The sequence below is a fragment of the Acanthopagrus latus genome, chromosome 23 (genome assembly GCF_904848185.1).
Source record: "Acanthopagrus latus isolate v.2019 chromosome 23, fAcaLat1.1, whole genome shotgun sequence".
NCBI classification, from domain to species: Eukaryota; Metazoa; Chordata; class Actinopteri; order Spariformes; family Sparidae; genus Acanthopagrus; species Acanthopagrus latus.
The window spans coordinates 13712419-13735371 of NC_051061.1; the positions used below are offsets into that span (position 1 = coordinate 13712419).

Consider the following 22953-nt stretch of genomic DNA (forward strand, 5'->3'; position numbering starts at 1 on the left):
ATTATTGATTTTAGCTGACTTTCTCAATTGTAATCCATGATCAATGCATTGTATGAAGCTTATCATGTATCCATTTTGTTAGCTTATAATTTTAGCTTAATCTATTCGGAAGTTTGTTATTTTTCTAAACACAAATATGTGGATATATGACTTTGAGCAAATCATAAGTTCTATTTTTTTTCAAACTAGTAGAGCCACTCCTCAATATTTTTATGTAACCCCTGAAAACAAGAATCTCTGGTTGGGAATTTCTCTGTTTAACCACTAATTACTTCAGCAGTATTCCAAAATAGGCAGCTGAAGTCAAGACTAATATGCTGAATGCATGTCTGAACCTGTTTGTTTGGCTCCTGGTTGCCCTTGACCCACTTTCCTCTGTGTCCTTCATGTGTCATTCAAGTGTTTGTTTTATGAGACTGACCCAGATTTGACCCCTTGGGCTGATGTGTGACACTGACGTCCTTTGCCAGACTCAGAATACCTCCATGTGTGCTTGATTATTGGAACAAAAATGTAATTGAGAAATCCAGTCCAAGAAAGAAGTTAAAAGAAAACCTAATCTCTTTCATCAGCCTGTCGTCTGTTTTTCATTTCATTTGGACTGCGTGGGTTTTTCAAGCTGTTTCTTCGGTATTGTTGGTGTTATTACTTATTTTGTGTTTAAGCTAGCTCTTTGCTTTTTGTGTTGTTTAGCATCTGTGTCCAAAAAAACTGTGTATGTAGGCGTTTTCAACAGGCTTGAATATTTATTGATAATAATTGCTGTACAATTCAGTATGCTGACAGCGTCTCAACCAACTCTCTGCCTGTCAGCGACAGTAGCGAGCACCAAGGTCGGATAATGAGACAGGCATGAAAACAGACGTACGTGAGATGAATACCACCCCCCAACTAATGTAATGATCTTTCTATCTGTGTGTGCCTGTTTGTCTCTTTCCCAGTGCGTGGCTTTGAGTCAGAGGAACACTTTGAGGACTTTGTGAGAAATGACCCTGCATCAGGAAAGGTGCTGGCTGCTGTGGTGTTTGAGCACCCTTTCACCCATGACGATGAACCGCTACCCATAAAGGTAAAAGGCTGCACACACACTGTCACACACGGGGGCAGGTAGATGATTGATATATGCACCTGTCGAGTGGTTGCCACTGCAGTGCATTGATTTGTGGGCTGGTAATTCTCTTAGGGACGCAGCAGAGACAAGACATAGCATGATTAAGTAGTTATTGTTATGCTGAAACACTGATCTCAGTGTAAGAGGAATGAATACATAACATTTATAGTATGTAAACAGTAATTCTGGTTCAGCCACTTTCTGCTAACTGAAAACCTGTTTTTTAACTAAATGCAAAGTTGAGAACAAGTAGAGATGAAACTAGACCTCTTATCAGGAAAAACCTGACAGAGGACAGGTGAACTCACAGGTTTGTTGTGTGACAGAATCTGGAGGCTGCAACACTTTATGTTAAGTTCACACTACAGGATTTTTAGCCCTGATCTTGCTGTTGCTGATGCTTTTTTGGAGATTGCTGACAATACGCTCCCGATCGGAGGCAGATAAGAAAGCGCGCCATGAACCTCGAGGACAGCTCGGCTGCTTGTCTCCGATGTCCTCTGGATATATCACACAGGCTAAATTTATAGTGTGTTTTGTAGATGGGTCGGGCTCAGATCAGAGCTTATCATGCACCTAGTCCCATGAGGCGGGCACAATAATAGCCTATAGTTGCTATCAGAATACAAACACACAGGAGTTCAGTACCTGTAACAGTGTCATCCTTGCTGAACTGCAGCACAAACAAAAATTAATCCTTGGTTTCCAACACTAATCCACTCTGTCACACATATCCATTTCTTTGACTTTTTGGTGTTTTAGCTACAAATCATCAGACAACAGCTTAGACTGCCTGACTGTGTCATTCCTGTGTAACTTCCCAAATATGTGGCCAAATGTTGTGCAGTATCAAAAGCAAAGTGATCTGACGACTTTGAAAAATTCTTTGAAAGTCTTGCGGTGTGTTCAAGGCATTAGACAGCTCAAAACCCTCTGGAGAGAGAGAGCTGTCGTTATTGTGTGCCTGTCTCCACGTTCCTCTTTCAGATCAGTTCAATACAATGTTATTGTCTTTGTAGAAGGTTCTCCTTTCTGCCAGATGAATAAAACCATAAACATGAGGAAACAAAAGGCGATGAAACGAAGCTTGGTTGAAGGCATCTTTCATTTGCTTTGTTTTCAGCCACCCCATCTGTTGTTCTCAACCTTTTTGTCAAATGTATTCTTACAACAAAGGAGTGTGACTTGTTACTCGTGTCACAAACTTCAAAGCAACAGTTCAGCCAAAGAAAATGAGTTGCCAAAGTCTGTAGCCTTCTGCTACATCAATCATTCAATTTCGTCCTTTGTTGTATCCTCAAATAAGATATAATAACTGGATTTGTACACAGACAGCTTGCACACAAATTGTGGTTACTATCCTGTTTGATTGTTTGTTATAATTTAATTTGTCTGTTCCAATAAACTAAAAATGTTATACCAATCATTTCAGCATTTCAGTCATATCATTTACTTCATTAAGAGATCTAAAATGATTTATAAGAAAAGCCTTAAGTGGGCGATTTTTGCATTTAATTTGCCAAAACAATGTCTCTTTCATTGACTGCATAATTCATGCTTATTTTTTTGCGTACTTGATCTATTCACTCTCTAGCAAAACTTAGAGGTAGCGGCAGTGCTTGAAGCCAAGTTGAAAAAGAGACACTGATGTGTGAAATTCACACCGCTTAATTTCTTTTGGCTTTGTTCAGTTTCACTTATTCTGTTCTCTCAAATTCAGGTGAGCTACCACCTTCGTTTCAGCTTCACCCCACGCAACGCCCCCTTCAAAGAAAAGTCTGAGCTGAGCCCGAACAGTGACCTGGACTGGCACACGCTCAGCCTCTTTCCCCTCTTTCAACTGCCGGGGCCGAGGGAGCAGTATGACAAGGAGGGGGGCACGCCGGGTGAGAACCGATGTCTCTTCCTGTTTCATTTACTTTGTACATGCCAAAACGTCCCGTCTGCTCTCATCCAGAAATAAATGTTAAAAAATATTCTTTAAAATGTCACATTTTTCAGAAGATTTAATCATGTTCGCATTCAGTCCATCAGACGTGATTACTATGATTGACTAAAAGCACTTTTTTCCACTATCTCTGGAGAACCTTCTCTACAAGCCATGTTTCCACGGCAACCATAGCCTTACGCATCTTCGTCATAGTCGGCGTGAATACACTTGTATTGCACCACGAGGATGCATCCTGCCCCTCACATCATTTGTGAGGTGTCAGGAGGCATCAGATACTCTGAACTTGATCTTCACAGTTGCCACCTCAACTTTAAATGATGTGATAATGATGAATTGGGGATTAGATAAGAGAGTGTTCTGCTGTCCTCCAGCAGGACCAGATTCTTTTTTCATAATGAACTTCCAGAGTTGAGTGTAACTGTAATGGGACGAAGAAGCCTGCTCCGAAACATGAAGTCATCCTCACAGCATATTAGAGCTGACAAGCTTTTAGAGTCGCATGAATATGGATTTCCAGCCTCCACATGCATATTAACTCGCTGCTGCAGCTCTACTTTGGTTCCTCAAGGCCTCTTAGCTGTTGTAATGTTAACTATAGAAGTTAGAAGGACTTTGCCTCGTGGATCAGGTCACTTTGTTAGCAGGGCTGTGCTGATGTAATGTCGGTATTAACATATTTTCTCTTTTCAGGTTATTTCCGGGAGGGATTCCTGGCTGTACAGCACGCAGTGGACCGAGCCATCATGCGCTCTTACAACAGCACTGCTGCTTCCACTCTGCTCGGACAGACAAGAGTGGTCCTGTCACGCTTCCCCTACCCTCCCTTTATATATGACGTCTTCATCCTGGCCATTCAGAACCAACTGCCCTTACTGCTGGTGCTCAGCTTTACCTACACCTCACTCAACATTGTGCGAGCTGTGGTGCAGGAGAAGGAGAGGAAACTTAAGGTGTGTTTTTGTTTCTCCTTATGACCTGTGATGAAAAAGGTCTACCTGATCCTTACTCTCCTTATTTTCCCTGTGTGTCTCAGGAGTACATGAGGATGATGGGTCTCAGCAACTGGCTCCACTGGAGCGCTTGGTTCCTCATGTTCTTCCTCTTCCTCTCCGTGTCGGTCTTTTTCGTCACGCTGCTCCTCTGTATTCAGGTGAGTTTGTGTTAGTGGTTACTCAAGCCACATTCCAGCACATAGCGCCTTAACCACATATTTAAGCAGCTTCTGAGATAAGCCAACAGTTATACAATGTCATTATCTAACTAGTGTTTAGCAGAGGTGGAATGCATCCAACATTTACTCAAGTACTTTACTTAAGTTCAAATTTTAGGTACTTGTACTCTACTTGTGTATTTTGTCTTCATGACACTTTCTACGTGGAGAATCAAAAGTAAAATTGCCAAATTCAAAACTGTACAACATCTGTATTTATTTACCTTCAGTGCATATTCCCTTATTTATTTACCTTTTCATTCAACTTTTTAAATGTATTTCTGAATTATTTTGCAGAATTATATATATATATATATATATATAGATAGATAGATAGATAGATAGATAGATAGATAGATAGATAGATAGATAGATATAAAGAGAGAGAGAGAGATAGATATATATAGATATATAGATACATCTATCTATCTATCTATCTATCTATCTATGTATATAGTATCTCCAAGTAGCATTCAATTTTTTGATTTTAATTAAAATAAATTAAATATTTGAATAAATGTGCAGAGTGTAAATAAATTAGGGATTTCAAACAATAGTGAATAAATGAATCTTATAATATTTAATATTTATTTAGTTGGTGGTTTTGGTACAACTGAAACCAAGACAAGAATAGAGCAAAGAACTGAAATTTGGCGTAGAGAGAATGATCAAATAGGAAATGACTCTTCAGTTTAATTATGAAAACGAGTTCTAAATAATTCATTTAATTTTTTGTTGAACAGTGTAGTTACTGATCAACACTTGTGACTCCAGAAATTAAGCGCAGATCAAAAAGTTCATTTTTGGTTAGAGGCTCTAAATGTGCCTCAGCTGTCGTAACTGAGAACTGTCTTTTTTAGGTGAGCCCTAACGGAGCAGTGCTGACCTACAGTGACCCCACACTGGTCTTTGTGTTCCTGCTCGTCTTCACCGTGGCCACCATCAACTTCAGCTTCATGATCAGTACCTTCTTTTCACGAGGTGTGTGTGTGTGTGTGTGTGTGTGTGTGTGTGTGTATGTTTCTGTGTCTGTCCACTCTTTTCCAAATGATAATCATTTCTCTCTGTGATTGTCGGTTGCTGTGCTTAGGTGTGGTCGGGTGCTCTTTCGAAGACAGTGTTTGAAACATTGTGTGTTCTCTTAGATGTGGGTCAAAGTTTTGTTTGCACAGCATCTTCCTCATAGCTTGTTCAAAGTCACGATGGCAGCAATAAAAGATACATCAGCTATAAAAAAAACATGTCGGAACACTAGTTGTATTGATCAACACTGGGAGTGTAAATGTTAGCGTCACGCAATCATTGATACATAAAATCTGTTTTGGCCTCAGCTGTCATTGTATAGTGCCTTTTCATGGTGAGAAGAAATGTTTTGTTTGCTATACAAAACTAGACTAGAAACTGCGTTTTTCTCCTTTCAGTAGCTGGGAGCTCATTCTGTCTGGCCTGAACAACATAGATGATAAAGAAAACTATTTAAACCTCATCTCTCCTTTCTCCCATGTTTCATCTTCTTCCCTTGTTGCACTCTTGTTCACTCTCTTTTCATTCAGATCAGCATCAGTGTCCTTCCAACTCTCCCCTACAAAGCAGCTCAGGTTGCAAGTGCTCCTCCACATAGTTGCTTTCATTCTGTTGCAAAGCAGTTGCATAGAAGCACTTCCTCAGTGATTTGCCAGCCCTGCTGTAGTCTTTGGCTTTTTTCAACTACATTCATAAGAAACATTACCTCCATAATGATCAGTTACGATGAAGCATTTTGTCCACAGGGGATGACTTGACAAGAAAAGTAACATTTGTGTCAAATTTCCCTTTCCATTAATTGTCAAACTGAGTAATGTCTTGTTCTCTGTCACCTGCCATCACAGTGTTTCCATTAGGGTTGCAAATTTAAGCAATTACTGTCACTGATAGTTGATCCTTAACAATATATAAAGTATGTTTATATTAGAAAACCATTCTCAGTTATTACATATTGATACATTACCTTGAGGTACATATTGTTACATCTATATTTCTAATAGAATTTCTTAATATATATGCATTTCTGTTACATATTACAGTTTTAATGCACATTTTCCTTTTTTATTTAAAGAAGTTATTCTTATATGTTAGTGCTTTCCATATTTTAGTACTTTATTTTTGCTCTTATTTGCTCCAGATAAATTCAGAATAGACTACATTATCTGTTAAAAGAATAGATACATTAAACAGCAAGTAATGTTAATGATAAGCTAGATAACACAAAGTAATGACTTAATATTAATTGGGGAACTTCCATCTGTTGCTGTTCAACAACTAGCCCAACAATATCAAACACAAATTGAGGCCACTAGATGGCTTAAATGCTTTTATAGAATGTCTTTGTGTCATTTTTGTAGTACAAATTACTTTTATTTGAATTAACAAGATACTTTTGACGACTTTTGTTCACATCTCCCATCTCTGATTGTTGGTCGATGCATTTTTAATATCTTTACTTTTTAACTGCAATTAATCGATGCATCATTAATCATTAACTTCCCTAGTTATTAAGCCTTTTGTCCACAGGGCCTGAGTTAAAGAGAAAGGAGACCTAAAAACCTTTGTTTTGAATTTGTTGAATTTGTTCAGCTTTCCATTAATCATCTTTTATATGCAACTCTGTCACCTGCCGAGACAGTTTTCCTGTTCTGCTTTGACGCAACGAGGCAAGGTACTGAAGGTGTTATTCTTCAGATCTTGACATGCTCTTCTTCTCTTCCTCCTGCCTTCTTTTTCACCCTTCAGTCTGTTTAATGAATAATTGTCCAAACTGTAACATTTGACAGCATCACTAAAGTCTTAAATCCTGCATCAATTGCTCTATCATCATGATGTTGAGACAATAGACATAAATATAAACTTGCAACGACACAAAGTTCATAATGAAATTAACTCTGACAAGGTTAAGTCGTGATGATTCATGGAAAAGCGGCTATTATAGAAGAATATGCCAAACCAACAGAGAAGATCCTTCAGTGCCCTTTTCTGAACAAAGACAGACTATTTTTCTGTCCCGCTGTCATTGTGGGAGCAGCTGTGTGGTTACTTCTGCCCACCCACTTATGTGCTTCATAGGAACTGGAAATTGTCCTCAATCAATGCATTTTCCACACAAATTGTCTGCAACAAGTGCTCTTTTGAGAGGTATTCTCGTGGTGCTCAGAAATGGAGGCAAATAAATGCCCTGACAGTCTTTCATGCGCCTCATCAACAGCATTTCCTCCCCATCGCACACTTGTTCCCCCTTAATGCTTCATCCGAGTAGCAATCACAGACTTTATCTGTCAATCGTGGAAGCTAACAGAGTGACAAGAGCTGTGGTTACACTGTACAATTAACTATTTTGTCTGTGTCAGACTGCATATTTTTTGATGTTATACAAGTTTTTCCATTGTTCAGCAACCTCTCATTCTTTTGTTCTCGTCTGACTTCAGCCAATGTGGCAGCAGCAGCAGGCGGCTTCATCTATTTTTTGAGCTACTTGCCTTATTTGTTCCTGTGGCCACGCTACGACTTACTGAGCCATGCCCAGAAAGTGTCTGCCTGCCTCATCTCCAATGTGGCCATGGCCATGGGATCTCAGCTCATAGGAATGTTTGAAGGCAAAGGTGAGACTTGACATTATGGTGGAAAGTGAATTTCGTCCATGGTCGTGGTCAACTTCCGTGTTCTTTCCCTTTAAACTGCGTTTCTAAAAACGGCCCCTCTGCCCACTATAGGAACAGGAATCCAGTGGTCAAACTTATTTGACTCTGTGACGGTGGATGATGACTTCTCCATGGCCCAGGTGTTGGGCTTGCTGCTGTTTGACTCCATGCTCTATGGATTGGTGGCCTGGTACATGGAGGCGGTTTTTCCCGGGGAGTACGGCGTGCCTCGACCATCTTATTTCTTTGTACTGGTAAGCTTCAGAGCTGGTTGGACACTGGGGTTGTAAGTAAACACAGAGACAGAAGTGGGAAGTATGCGTGAACAGAAAGTGGAGCAAATGTTAAAGATTAACTGCAGTTATCTAATCAGAACGTCACAGTGACTTGAGACAGCAAGAACATGGGGGAAGTTACTTGCAGACAAAAAACACAGAATCATCAGTGTGGTTATTATTATCACCCCTCCCCAGTTTTTTCTCTGTGATGCTAACATGACATTTCAAAACATATTTATTGGTTACTTAAACACCCTACAAGGACTTTTAACTGGTTATTGACATAATTTGATACTGATTCCTTTTATAAGAGCTTCTTAAGCAAACAGGATCATCAGCGAGAAAACTGGACTATTTCTATATAGTTATTATAAATGGCTTTCACCAGGTCAGATGAGTCATAAAATTAAGCCTGTTTTTTATGGCGGGGGACTGAGGATGAATTGACGCAGCTATTAATCCTACAATCTCACCACCCTGCATCCTGACAACAGCTGTGTTGCATCTTTATCAATAAATGACTTTGATAAAACTTTCTCACCATCAACCCAACGTTTACTTTCATCTGCCATGTTAAAGCGTCACATGATGTCAACTCTGCAAACTTGTGTACCAAAATTTTATCCAACTTTCCGACTTAAGAGTGCAAACAGATGAATTTTTCCCAGTCTGAATTTTTTTTTTCTTCTGATAATTACAACAGCGCATGAATGCACAGTTACTCCACCTGTGTCCACAGGGGCCGCCAGAGACAACAGCAAAAAAAGTTCCTTGTAGTTGCTTTAACATTATTTTAATTTTCCTGTTAAACTTTGTAGGTTTAATATTCTGTTTAAACAAGGAATATAGTTATGTCTGGTTTTATATTTCTTTAACAAACTTAAATCAAAAGTTAAATCTGATATTCTGGTTCGTGGTTAAAGACACATTATCGCATGATAAAATGCTGAAAGTAGGTGGTGTTCAGCACTTTCAGCCCCTATCAGGTAGTTCCGAGGTCAAGGTCTCCTCAAAGGTCTCCGATTAAAGAAAGTCCTCTGATATAGTGACTGTGGGGGTGGGGGGGATTGAAAGCATGAGGTCACAAAATATCAGTCGGAGGAAGTCTTTGGGTTCAGTTAGCCAGAATAACAGGAAGTGTCTGAGTGTGTCCAGCCAATGCAAATAAAGTTCATCTTTATAACAACTCTGGATGATCACGAAATGGCGTGCCTTGACACACACACAAAAATAAACTTGTGCTCGACCATTTCCAAGTAGTCAGGAATTCAAGTGATTGCCAGCAGGGTGTGGATAAGATGCTGACGCACTTCATGTCCATTGTGTGTGTGAGATGCTGTTTCTACAATGTAGAAAGGGTGGTTTGATGTCGGTCATAGGAAGTTCAGCAGAGGGAGGTCTGGTCAGGAAACTTCACTTCTAATAGAGTGTACATGAACAATGTCAGCCCACTTTCTCTTCTTTGTGATTTTATGAATGATTCGGTTCCTCTACTTCTCTTATTACATTCTATAATGAATTACCTTGCTTTCAATATACCAATATACGATGTAATTTTTAACTTTAATTCTGTGAAATATCTTGTGGAAATATTCTATGCTCTCAGTTTCCAACACTGTCAATCCCCTGATCTGCAGCCTTCATACTGGTGCAGCAGTCCACGCATGGCTTTGGTGAATGAGAAAGAGGAAGAGGAGGATGCAGAAAAGGCTCTGAAAGGGGAGTTTATTGAGGAAGAGCCGGCTGGACTCGTCTCGGGGATCAAGATTAAACACCTAGCTAAGGTGAGCAGCAGAAGGTTAACATGTTTATGTACTGTAAATAGATGGCGAGTAAGCAGAAATGTTACTGTTTAATGATAAATGTTTATCCGCTCAACAGGAATTCAGGGTCAGCAACAAGACACGGCAGGCCGTGCGGGATCTCACGCTGAACATGTTCGAGGGACAGATCACGGTGCTGCTGGGACACAACGGTGCTGGGAAGACCACAACGCTGTCCATGCTAACAGGTTAGCAGGTCAAACACACCTGTACACAAGCAAGAGAGACATCACATAACTCACTTAACTCACCTTATTTTCTTTGTGCTTGTGCCTACAGGGCTGTTTCCCCCCTCCAGTGGCAGGGCTTATATCAATGGGTACGACATCTGTCAAGACATGGCTCTGATCCGCCGCAGCCTGGGACTCTGTCCCCAGCATGATGTACTCTTTGATAACCTTACTGTCAGGGAGCACCTGCTCTTCTATGCACAGGTACTCACACAGCAACTCTTCAGCTCTGTGAGAGGCGTCAGTGTCACATAGATGCTGGGTGTTTGGATGAGAGTAAGACTCATTTGGTGTGTTTCTCTGCTTGATATCCAGCTGAAAGGCTACTCCAAAGAGAAGATTCCAGATGAGGTAGACAGGATCATCCGTATCCTGAACCTTGAGGACAAGCGACAGGCTCGCTCCAAGACCCTCTCTGGTGGCATGAAGAGAAAACTCTCCATTGGTATTGCCCTCATCGGAGACTCGAAGGTTAGGAATTTCATGAGGATTATTCCCTCTCATTCCTTTTTCCCATCCTTCTGCTACATTAAACACATCTCATCTAGGATAGGTTCTGGCAATACAAATTGAGAAAAAAATATCCTTGTTTCACCACAATGGATGTGTAAAATCACCCAAAGTATCACCCCGTGGCCAAATTTAGCCTGCTATAAGGTTTTATTTAGCCCTCCAGATGTTTTGGGCCAAAAAACAAGAGAAAATAAATTGATTAATTAAAAAAACACAATGTATATTGTTGTTTTTTGTAAGAGAAATGCTAGAGAAATGAGAAATAAGCCTCATCCTTCCCTTTAACACTGTCCATCCCAGGTGGTGATGTTAGATGAACCCACATCAGGTATGGACCCATCGGCTCGACGTGCCACCTGGGACCTTCTGCAAGGGGAGAAGCGCGGTCGCACCATCCTGCTCACCACACACTTTATGGACGAGGCTGACCTGCTTGGTGACCGCATCGCCATCATGGCAGGAGGAGAGCTGCAGTGCTGCGGGTCGCCGCTCTTCCTGAAAAACAAATATGGTAGGTGGAGAGAAGAGCGGAAATGGCTGCAGCAGGCTCAAAAAATTGCAAGATTTCAATCTCAGAGGAAAACGCCATGCACACAAGCCTGTTCATATCATGTGCTCCCCAGGTGCTGGCTACCACATGGTGATAGTGAAGGATGCTCTTTGTAATGTGTCCGAGATCACCCGCCTTGTCCACATGTACGTCCCCAATGCCACAATGGAGAGCAGTGCTGGCGCCGAGCTCTCTTACATCCTGCCCAAAGAAAGCACCAGCAGGTGAGTCATGCAGGTCTCTGTTCATAAGCAGAACAAAAAAGTGGAAAGTGTGAATTGGCTTCAAGGCGAGAAAGACCATTGACCAGAAGGGACGCCTGCTGAACCTCTTTCTTTTTTTTCTCTAACCAGAATAATACACAAAAATGGAAATCTCTTACTTTGCTATTTCCTGTCAATTTCTCTCTCCCTCCAGGGTTTTTTCCCCCTTTTATAGCCCCCTCACCTTCTGCATTGTATGATATTCTTTTTATAGTCAGAAAGTCAATATTTGTTCCTCCACAAATTGGACTTTGACTCCACCGTGGCACTTAGAACTGCTCCAGGATTCGATTTAAGGCAGAATTAAAGCTACAACAGATTCCATCCATTTCTATTACAAACAAAGTGATACGGAGTGAAATGTTGCACCTTTATACAAATCAAGAGCTCATATTGTGATATTTTATTTGTTATTTTATCTGTTTCCTTGGTGCAGGTTTGAGCTGCTGTTTGCAGAGCTGGAGATGAACAGGGAGGAGCTGGGCATCGCCAGCTACGGAGCTTCAGTAACCACTATGGAAGAGGTTTTTCTCAGGTAGATCATGAAACATGACATCTACATTTAACCATACCTTAAAATCATCATTATTAAAATGAAACAAGCCAGTGCAATGGCTGATATGTTCGCCCTCGCTCACACGTCTCAGTCCAAGCTGCCTGCTGCACATTGAGCCGTTATTTCTGCCTCCCTGTGGACTCGTATCTGTGGCAACAAGCATGAGTGCACTTCCACTGCGGACTGCTAACACTGCATGCTACTTCTACTAGCACTAGTGTTTGACATCACAACAGGCTTCATTATTTAATAGTGTTCTGGCCACTACACACCAAACACTAAACCTAACACCAGGAGAGGCTTCAGTTTGAAGATTTGACCATTTAACTCCCTTCTGGTGTTCATGAATTTGCAGCCAAGTAAAACAATTTGCCATTCATCTAGTAAAACTCCTGCCATCATAACATCAGGATTACATTATCATAAGTACTGTATACTGGTATTTACCTGAGACCAACTCTGGTTGGTTGCTGACAGAACTAAATACTTTGTATATAGGTCACATTTTGTTACTGAGTTCAGTAAGTAGGTGGATTCATTAATTTCATTAATTCATTCAAGCCTTTATTTCACCCATTGAGGCCACCGTCATTTAAAATGATGTTACAAAATAGCAGAACAAATAACAAAAGAAAATCAGTTGCAATGTGGAGCACTGAGGTTTGTTATCATGGTTTTTAAATTGACTATAGATTATGGTTTCGGTTAGACTAATGGCTAATGGATCAATAAAGTTAATTCCCAGAAATAAGTGTCCAGTAACCAGAAGAATTAGCAAAACCACTTCAAAGCAGTGCAGCATTGCTAAAGCTCCAACCAAACGTGGCCACTAAAGATCTTTGTGCAGTGTGATGTCCTTTTGGCTAACCGCAGATTGATTTGTGTGGTCAGAGTTGGAAAGCTGGTGGATTCCAGTTTGGACATCCAGGCAATCCAGCTGCCAGCCCTGCAGTACCAACATGAGAGACGCTCCCACGACTGGACCACAGATGACGCCAGCAGCATCAGCGGCATGACCGATGTTACCGACTTCACAGACAGCGGCACGCTCATCTCAGAGGACTGCTCCAACATCAAACTGAACACCGGGGTGAGACTGAGAGGAAGCAAACTGAGGCTCGTCGTGTTTTCTATATATACACGTTCTCACATTTTCCTTTCCTTTCCCATCAGGTCAGACTCTACCTGCAGCAGTTCTATGCCATGTTTCTGAAGAGGGCGCTGTACAGTTGGAGAAACTGGAAGGTGATGGTGGCTCAGTTCCTGGTCCCTTTGGTCTTCACAGTTGTGGCCTTAGTTGTGGCACGCACCTTACCCAACCACCAGAACGCCCCTCAGCTGAAGCTGGACCTCAGCCGCTACGGTCCTACCAAAGTCCCTGTTGCTCTGCAGCTGGAGCCGGGGCCCCTGGCTTCTGTCTGGGCGAACACATACGGCTCAGAGCTCTCTGCCCAGCTTGGCGAGCTCATCAACATCACAGGTAAACCAAGTGAAAGACACAGGGATGTGAATTGACTGCTTAGCTGAGCATTGACTCACCATATGCCCCCTTCCCTTCTGCTTCCCATCAGATTTTACGGATTACATCCTGACCAAGGCAGAGGAGGAGGGCGGCAGCTTTAATGAGCGCTGTGTGGTGGGTGCTGCTTTCCGGGGCAGCAGCCGCCAGTATGCAGAAGCAACAGCCTACTTCAATAACGAGGGCTATCATACACCAGCAACCGCCCTCATGATGGTGGACAATGCTCTGTGGAAACGTCTTGCGGGGCCGAACGCTTCCATCGAGACGAGCAATTACCCCATGCCACGAAACCTGTCTGAGATGGCCCGGAGTCAGCTCACAGAGTGAGTGGAGGGAAGGGCTGGGAAGTATTTCTCTGAGCTCCACGTCAGCTAATACAAGTGCTAGCTGCATGGTTAACTGAGCTTACTAGCTAACGACAGCTACAGTTAGGAACAGTTACCGGTTACTCTGGTGATATGCTGCTCACTATTTGTCCAGCAAGATGAAACTTCTTCACCTTTTCTTTGAACAATTTTCTTTAGCCCCATTTTTCCTCCTAACCGTCTTATTCTTTCCCCCATCTGTAGAGGAAAGACAGGCTTTGCCATCGCCATCAACCTGATGTACGGTATGGCCTCCCTGTCCAGCACGTTTGCCCTGCTGCTCGTAACTGAGTCCTCTATCAAGTCCAAGCATGTGCAGCAGGTCAGCGGTGTCTACCTGTCGAACTTCTGGTTTTCTGCCCTTCTGTGGGACCTGGTCAACTTCCTGCTGCCCTGTCTCCTCATGCTGGTCAGTATTGACTGCCAATATTACTTAGTGTAAAGAAACTCGTCAGAGCATTAAGTTTGAATGAAACTGTTGTGTCGTTTTATGCTTTTAGGTGGTATTTCAGGCATTCGGAGTCAAGGCCTTTGTAGACAAAAACCACTTGATAGACGTGCTGCTGTTGCTGCTGCTGTACGGCTGGGCTGTGATTCCTCTCATGTATCTGCTCAGCTTCCTCTTCTCCTCTGCCGCTACTGCCTACACACGCCTCACCATCTTTAACATGATCACTGGCACGGCGACCTTTCTGGCTGTCACCATCATGACCATCCCAGGTGAGAGGAGACCCCGGCTTACATCACTGGCAGACTTTTTAAGTGTCTCAAATGACCATATTGACTTTAATATAAAGACAATGCTGATTTTGAGACAGCTCCACCTTTTCAGACCGGCTGATTTAAAATACAGTTGCTGATAAGGAACAGTTACAGCTGGTTTCAGTTCCCAGCATGAGTGGTTCTGGCTCGGCTGAGTCCTTCACTGAACACAAATGTGCAGTCTTTGTTGGTGGGTAGCCAGTTGTGCTCTAGAAATGCGAGTGGAAATGTTGGAATAGAAAATGATTTCCTTATCATCCCTGTTGATGGCCTCCTTATGAATTCCTTCCTTCTCCAGAGTTGAAGCTGCAGCATCTGTCGCACTTACTGGATAAGGTGTTCCTGATCTTCCCAAACTATTGCCTGGGCATGTCCTTCAGCCAGTTCTACCAGAACTATGAATTCATCTCATTTTGCCCCTCCAATCCCATCAGCCAAGCAGTGTGCAAGTATTTAAGTAAGTACTGCATAAATGTCACAGAATAAAACAATAACAATGTGGTTTACTACCTGAATTCACCATTTGATATGGGATGGATACATTTCTAGATGATATAATTATAATGATGTGTCATGATGTTAGTGGTTGTATTACATACATTGATGGTAGTTCTTTAACTTTATATATCATGTACCACCTCAGGAACTCTTTGTTTGCTGCTAATATTAACAGATGCTGTGGATCTTCACGGTTCACTCTCAGCCACAACCTCAGAATCAACACGACTAATTATATAATAATATGTTTATTCTTTTGTGTTTTAGAACCTTTAATTTTACCTCAGCTTACTATCTTGCCATCACGGTTTGAGACTAGCTCGTAATTAATCATGGATAATGTACGTGCAAACGGGCAGGAGCATGACTTTGTAGCCTAGAAGGCTAACATAGAAATACTATTACTATTACAAATCACATTTCAATTTGAGTATTTAATCATATGTTTTATACGTCTTATTTCATATTCAAATAACATTTCTGGGACTTCTGTGAAAGCTGTAATTGTGTTTCTGTAATTTCAGTTTCACTATAATTGTATTGATTTTAATCCAGTTTATATTTTTTCTCATTATTCACGTGACAAAACTCGTGTTTTCTTCTGGTTCCAGACATCACGTACCAGACAAACTACTTCTCCATGTCGGAGCCTGGCGTGGGACGCTTCCTCGTGGCCTTCTCAGTGCAGGGTGTAGTCTTCATTATTCTGCTGTTCGTCATCGAGCTGCAGTGTGTCCGCACTCTCCGCCGACTCCTCGCCTCCCTGGGCAGGAGACGCAAACAGGTAGGTGAATTGTGGGAGCAGTGAACAATGCCACGTTTGTCTTCTTCTTGCACTGTGAAGGAGGTCTCCCTGGGAAGTTATTTTCTAAGTGTGGTTGAAAATGCTCAGACTGAAAGTGGGAAAAAAAAAGAGACTCTGAAGACAACTTGAGTCATGGTTGAAGTCTCTGATCATCAGATGATATTAAATGTGCGGGGAATGGAAAATGGTGTAAACACTTCATAAAGAGGAACTCTAATATTACTGAGTCACGGTGAGAAACACTGCTACTGGGTTGCTTCATACTGGGTTGAATGCCAGTTGGCAGCATATGTCGCTCATTAAAAGAGCTTTGGCAATTAACACTTAGATTTGTGAGCTTTCCATGCAGCATGAGACTAATAACAGGGCACCAAAGAAGCTAATTCATCTGTTGATTACTTTTTGTACCATATCAGGTGTAATAATCTTGAATTAGGTGAACTAAACATTGATAAATATGCCAACCAGTTTTTCCTACACATTTCACTGGTTGCTTGTTCCATACTGAAACCAGAGTGAACAGCTGCTCCTCATCAGACAGAAAAGGCAACGAGGTGTTGTTACTTGAGCCTCTCACCACCTCTAAGATCCATTACCACCTCTGCATTCATCAGCACATCATTTTTAATAAAGGGATTTAAGTGTTGCGTATCTCATCTAAAAGACTAAAACTCCTCCAGCTGATTCAGAAAACACTCTTGTGAAACTGCGACATTGAAATACAAAGCTAATCCTAACCCGTTTTTCAGGCCAAAATGCCACAACATGTTTAAGCTTCTCAATTGTGAGGCTTTGTTTTGTCTTATGTGATAGGAAATTGAATATCTTTGAGTTTAGACAGTTTTTCAGACGAAACAAGCTATTTTAAAATGCAGATATATTAGGGGCACTATGTGGTTATGGAAAGTAAACTCAGAAAGGTAACGCTTACAATTTTGATAAGGTAATAATAGAAACTTGGTCTGAAGCACTGTTTGAAGCTACAAAGCTGTTTTGAGTAAGAGACCTCTGGTGGCAGAAAATGCATACTGTGTATCTTAATGAGACAACAATATTAGATTAAACAATGATTATAGCTGCAGTCAGTTGCAGCCCTAAATGCCTTTATGAATAGAGCTGTCATCTTCTTTATGAAGTGGTTGTATTATTTTACCCCCATGTAAGCTACTGTATCTAAGTAAACTATGACATATTTATGTATATCAAAGTCTGAGTAGTGTTTAACTTTGAGGGGTTAATCTCTTACTTTTTGTGTGTTAGTTACCTCTGATAGAGGATGCAGCCCTGACTCCAGAGGACAGGGATGTGGCTGACGAGAGGAAGAGGGTCCTGGAGTGCCAGCCAGTAGTAGAGTCTATGGTCGGCAGCCCCCTCATACTGCAGGAGCTCAGCAAGGTACGTGCGCATGGGTCCCAATGTCTTTATGCATCTGTCAGCGCTGAAATATGTCTGCCTCTGTGAGATAATGACAAGATGGCACAGACCCACAATTATCTCTCCCTCTCAGGTGTACAGCAGCGGGCAGAATCTTCTGGCTGTGGACAGGCTGTCTCTAGCAGTAGGAAAAGGAGAGTGCTTCGGCCTCTTGGGCTTCAATGGAGCAGGCAAGACCACAACCTTTAAGATGCTGACAGGTGACGAGTGCGTTACCTCTGGGGACGCCTATATTGACGGATACAGCATCTTGAGGGACATTAAGAAGGTGAGAGCAAAGGGGGAGGACATTTCGCTCAAAGATAAGTCGCTTTCAGTGGCTAAACTTTGGGATTTCATTGTGCTGAACCTATGATGTGGAGAGCCGCGCTGCTTTCAAAAGGCCAAGATTTGAAAGAGGACACTTATCTCTGGCTTGCAGGTGCAGCAGCGCATCGGGTACTGCCCTCAGTTTGACGCTGTGTTGGACCACATGACAGGAAGAGAAACCCTGAGTATGTATGCCAGGCTGAGAGGAATACCAGAGAGGTATGTGTCTGGCTGCGTGGAGAATGTCCTGAGGTCGCTGCTGCTGGAGCCTCATGCTGATAAACTGGTCCGCAGCTACAGGTAGGTAGAAGAAAATTTGAGCCGCTCCTCATTCTTTTGTTGCCGTACGGTTCACATTTCTGTTCATTTTCTTGAGCAAGTGTGTGTGTGTGGTAATATTATCTGACTTTCAACACACGCAGTGGCGGTAACAAGCGGAAGCTGAGTGCAGGGATCGCTCTGATCGGTGGGCCTCCGGTCATATTCCTGGATGAGCCCTCGACCGGGATGGACCCTGTGGCCAGGAGGCTGCTGTGGGACGCTGTTACACGCACACGAGAGTCTGGAAAGGCCATAATCATCACTTCTCATAGGTGAGCTTTATAATGTGTTATACCTTTGCTTCACTACAGTTCCTTTACTACCAAAAGTACCAACAGTACAGTAGTTCAATGTAAATAGACTCCAATACAGTAAATGTCTTGTAATTGATATCCCCCTGAAGTGTTATTAGCAAAATAAACTTCAATCATCAAATGTTAAAGTATGCATAATGTGGTAAGATTGAGAGAGGAAAGAAGAAAAAACTAATTTCCTCTGAAAAGTTGTACGACTTCCCTCTAATCTTTGTATTTTGGTGAAATGTCAGAAAGTTCAACCCCGTTGGGCCCTCTACAGTTTTATTAAATGAAACCTTCTATGAAAGATTAGAGATTAATGTCTCTGCGGTTGAGCGCCTTACAGCTCAGAGATCTGACACGTGAAACATTTTAAAAGGTCACAGCCAGAGGCACTGGGAACAACTGGTGAACAGTCTGATCTGTCACGTTTTCAGCAAAGTCTTTAATTTTTAAAAGTCGAGCTATAAAGTAGCATAGTACATGGTAACAAAAGTACTCCAAAATACCACTCCAGTACAGCCTTAAACTCATATAAAACACATATAAAACATGTGGTGCATCTTCTTCTGGGGGCACAAAAGGCTTTATACTACTACCCTCAATACCAGTACTATAGCACTCCCCAAGACCAGTAAACCCACTAATGTTTACATTTGGTGGAGTTATCCTTTAAAAGAAAGTAGACACAGTAGATTGTACGCATGACGTGACACCCTGATATGTTCCCTCAACAGCATGGAGGAGTGTGAGGCCCTGTGCACCAGGCTGGTTTACATTTGGTGGAGTTATCCTTTAAAAGAAAGTAGACACAGTAGATTGTACGCATGACGTGACACCCTGATATGTTCCCTCAACAGCATGGAGGAGTGTGAGGCCCTGTGCACCAGGCTGGCAGTGATGGTCAACGGTCAGTTCAAGTGCCTCGGGAGCCCCCAACACCTGAAGAGCAAGTTCGGCAGCGGCTACACTCTGCTGGCTAAAGTTCACATAGAGGCCGAGCTGGAGGACAGCGACCTGCAGCTGTTCAAAGACTTCATCGAAAGTACCTTCCCAGGTTAGAGATATAACTATTAAGATTACTAAAACTATAAAAGTGACCGCCAGCGTGTCTTTAAAAATAGGAAAAAAATAGAAGTGTTAAACAAAGATCATAACTGTAATTGTGTTTGTCAGTTTTTTCGAATAAAAATCCAATTAAAATGTCAGATGATAACTAGATAAATGTATTTGTCCATGTTTTTTCTGCGCGCTATATTTAAAGACATGAGAGTGTCTTTTGCTGTTGAAGTCATCTGAAACTGTAAAAGAATAATAAAGTAAATATAACTGTGTCAACTTTGTCCCACTGCAGGAAGTCAACTGAAGGACGAGCACCAGGGAATGGTGCACTACCATTTGACTGACAAAACACTGACCTGGGCCCAGGTATGTGATATTATACAGAAGTACAATACATCTATGCAAGTGTGCTGTATTAGAGCTCCCTCTAGTGGATAATATGACACACTGTAACTCTTAGATAAAGCGGTTTGGGTGTAATGTGCTTTCTAGTCTCCTTCCATCATCTAAGCATTTCTTTCATCTTGATAAGGCATTGGGAGTAATCCTGATTTATACAGTGATCACAGATGTTTAACATGTAGACGGTGAAAGGAGGCAGTCTGGCCCATTCCTGTTGTGCTTTATTCTGGACCTGCCAATTTCAATTTGTCTTTTCTCGTCAGAACTTAAATTAACAGCCTACACAAACACACCGAATCGCAATGTTTGTTTAACCTGGCTCCATGTCTGGTGGAGTTTGGTGGATTCATGGCCATTGGTGCTGAAAACAGATCAATTCCGGCCCCTGGCAAATCAATCAGATTAGGATTAGCTAGGAATAAAGTATTCTTAGGCCTCCGTGTTTTTATTTAGTGCCCAAAAGATGCAGCATGTATGTTCATGTGTAATCTTGGCATTGATGTCACACTTTTCCATATCCCCTGTTCTCCTCTCTCAGGTGTTTGGCACTTTGGAGGCGGCCAAAGAGAAATACCGCATCGAAGACTACTGTGTGAGCCAGATATCACTGGAGCAGGTTTTCCTCAGTTTTGCCCAGTTCCAGCACTGCACAGAGAGGGAGAGGAAGTGAGCGGAGCGAGGAGTCCGTCCGTCCATCCATCATCCACTCCTGCGGCTGCGTTGGACCTGCGTACCTGGACTTGCCTCGGTCACACAGCAGCTGTGCACACAGGCTGGAGCAGAGCGTGGTTAATCTCCAGCTCCATTTTTACCTTAACCACCAACATACACGCACACACACACACACACAAACACAGGGCCAGTCGCATCCAACTTCAGCATTTCTACTACTTCATCGCGTCGGTGCGTCTTTGTCGGATTGTTCATGCCGTTGTTATTGTTGTTGTTCTGAGATGATGACACGTGGGGATGTTGATCACACCAAGTAATGAACTCTTGAGTATTGCACCTTTTTATTAGCGAGGTCAAAGACAATGATACCACTCATCAGATACTACCACTACTCTTAATTGTGTGTGACAGGGTTTATTTGTGTGTGTGTACTGCTCGTCTTTTTTGTTATTTATGATCTTATTTTATTACTTGATTATGCCGTGCTTTTTTTTTTGTGTGTGATCAGAGAATGAACCACTCCATTTGATACGTTTATGAAATCGTTGCACACCTTTTGCGCCTTATCTAACAAATGAGGGTTCTTTGTTTGTTTATACCGCCCTATACAAAATGCCTGGTTATCCTTAAGAGCCTCTTAATGTTGTTGCCAGATGTAAATAATGTGATGTGTTCTTGGTACTAAAAAAACACAACAACAACAAAAAAAAAACACTTACTCATTCAGACCAGAGCAGACGATTACGCTCATTTAAAAGACTGTTTTGGGCACATTAACGAATGCATGCGTAGAATACGATGTACAGAGTGCATGACGCTGAGAGAGCAGAGAGATGCTCAAAGAAGAACCGTCCTTGTTGAGGATTAATCCTCAGAGAACATGTAGTCCGGGTACATTTAGTATGCCTCCATTGTTCAGGTCTTGTGGACCAATGATTCTGTTTTTGCTGCCAAATGAGTAACAGTAACAATAACAGCGTGCTACCATGTGAATATCCAGCCATTATAGCTTTGACAGAAGCTTTTTAGATAGAAATCATGATCGGTGTGTAATGTGGTATAAATGGAAGGTCTTGACTCTTAAGTTTCTGACTGCATGTGGTTTATTTGGGCCTAAAACTACATGATTGCAATGACCTCTTGAAGTGTTTTTGTACATTTGTTTTGTCATTTTTTTTCCTTCTGTCTTGCAGCTCTGCATTTTACTCGGTACACGTGTGTGTGTGAGAGTGTTTATAAATGTGTGAGTGTGTGTGAGTGTGTGCGAGAGTGTATGGCAACGCACGAGCCCTGAATTCAGTTCTGTCTATATCAAAAGGATGGTATGATAGTCCTTAAATGTAAAAAAAAACAAGAGATTGTTAATGTGCAGTGGACAAACTCTCTAGAGATGCTCCTTCAGGGAACGCCGGTGAATGCGATAAAAAGACCCAGCAGTGGTTTGGATGGTTAAACACAAGTCCTCTGCATACAAACCGATGCCTTTTTGAGGAAGAATGATCAGCGCAATGTTTGTTCCTCTGTCACTAGGATGTGCTACTAAGAGCCTCATTTCAGAGCATGCCCAATCAATCACATTCCCCCGAGCCAGAGAACTTGTCAAAAACATTTGTTTATTCTGTAGGAATATGTTGAATAACATCATGCAGTTTCCAAAATAAAGGGGGGGGGGGTGTAAAGATTCCCACACATATTGATCAGAAATGTATTCTCAGTTTTCCTGCTTTTTAACCACGGTGGAGATCAATATTATAATCCAGGGTGAAGTGGCCGAGCAAATGACATTCCTGCTGTCGAAAGAATCACTCCCGGCTTCACAGGAGTGAGATGAATGTATTTACTGTCTTACATGAAAAGCGAAAAAGCACTCAGTAATCAGCTTTGTTAACGACTACATGTGATTTACGGCACTTTCTTCATGTCACCAGATATGTGTGAGGGCAAAAAAAAAGAAAAAAGAAAAAAAAAAGTATAGAGATTGACATTCCAGAAAGACACGGACTTGTGGCTTATTGATCTTAATTTTGATTTTTTTTGTTACATTTGTTTGTGTAATTGCACAATTTTTGTCTCATTACTTGTATGACTTGAATCAACTGCAATGTTAGATACGTCGTTTGAGGAACGGTGAAAAGGTTTGTGCTGCTGATAATTGAAGGTTTTGAGTTGTGCTGAAATACAGTGTACTGCATATTTAAAAAAAAAAAAAGGGAATTTACATCATTGTGATTGTGTACTGTACTGTACCAACTGACCTTGTCAAATGTATATGTATCGCTATTCTTTTTAAATTAAATAATGCTCTATGCAAATGGAGTCGAATGACAGAACCTGGTCTCATTGATTGAT

The 22953-nt window shown here is 41.7% G+C and overlaps 1 protein-coding gene across 1 annotated transcript in view; it reads left to right on the forward strand.

The window, feature by feature from the left end:
• The window catches only part of abca3b (ATP-binding cassette, sub-family A (ABC1), member 3b), a 30371-nt gene extending 7440 nt beyond the window's left edge, over window positions 1–22931 (forward strand). Inside the window, exons 4-31 of the mRNA XM_037088621.1 lie at window positions 942–1069; window positions 2832–2997; window positions 3753–4012; window positions 4096–4212; window positions 5133–5253; window positions 7731–7904; window positions 8016–8197; window positions 9859–10005; window positions 10103–10232; window positions 10324–10478; window positions 10590–10745; window positions 11088–11298; window positions 11411–11561; window positions 12037–12135; window positions 13048–13246; window positions 13330–13636; window positions 13728–14001; window positions 14248–14452; window positions 14544–14763; window positions 15104–15262; window positions 15915–16087; window positions 17369–17503; window positions 17616–17810; window positions 17964–18151; window positions 18274–18444; window positions 19329–19525; window positions 19823–19896; window positions 20471–22931. Coding sequence (XP_036944516.1) covers window positions 942–1069; window positions 2832–2997; window positions 3753–4012; window positions 4096–4212; window positions 5133–5253; window positions 7731–7904; window positions 8016–8197; window positions 9859–10005; window positions 10103–10232; window positions 10324–10478; window positions 10590–10745; window positions 11088–11298; window positions 11411–11561; window positions 12037–12135; window positions 13048–13246; window positions 13330–13636; window positions 13728–14001; window positions 14248–14452; window positions 14544–14763; window positions 15104–15262; window positions 15915–16087; window positions 17369–17503; window positions 17616–17810; window positions 17964–18151; window positions 18274–18444; window positions 19329–19525; window positions 19823–19896; window positions 20471–20602 — 4826 coding nt within the window. The 3' untranslated portion in view covers window positions 20603–22931. The remainder of the gene's footprint in view (window positions 1–941; window positions 1070–2831; window positions 2998–3752; window positions 4013–4095; window positions 4213–5132; window positions 5254–7730; window positions 7905–8015; window positions 8198–9858; window positions 10006–10102; window positions 10233–10323; window positions 10479–10589; window positions 10746–11087; window positions 11299–11410; window positions 11562–12036; window positions 12136–13047; window positions 13247–13329; window positions 13637–13727; window positions 14002–14247; window positions 14453–14543; window positions 14764–15103; window positions 15263–15914; window positions 16088–17368; window positions 17504–17615; window positions 17811–17963; window positions 18152–18273; window positions 18445–19328; window positions 19526–19822; window positions 19897–20470) is intronic.
• The last annotated feature ends 22 nt before the right edge of the window (window positions 22932–22953 follow it).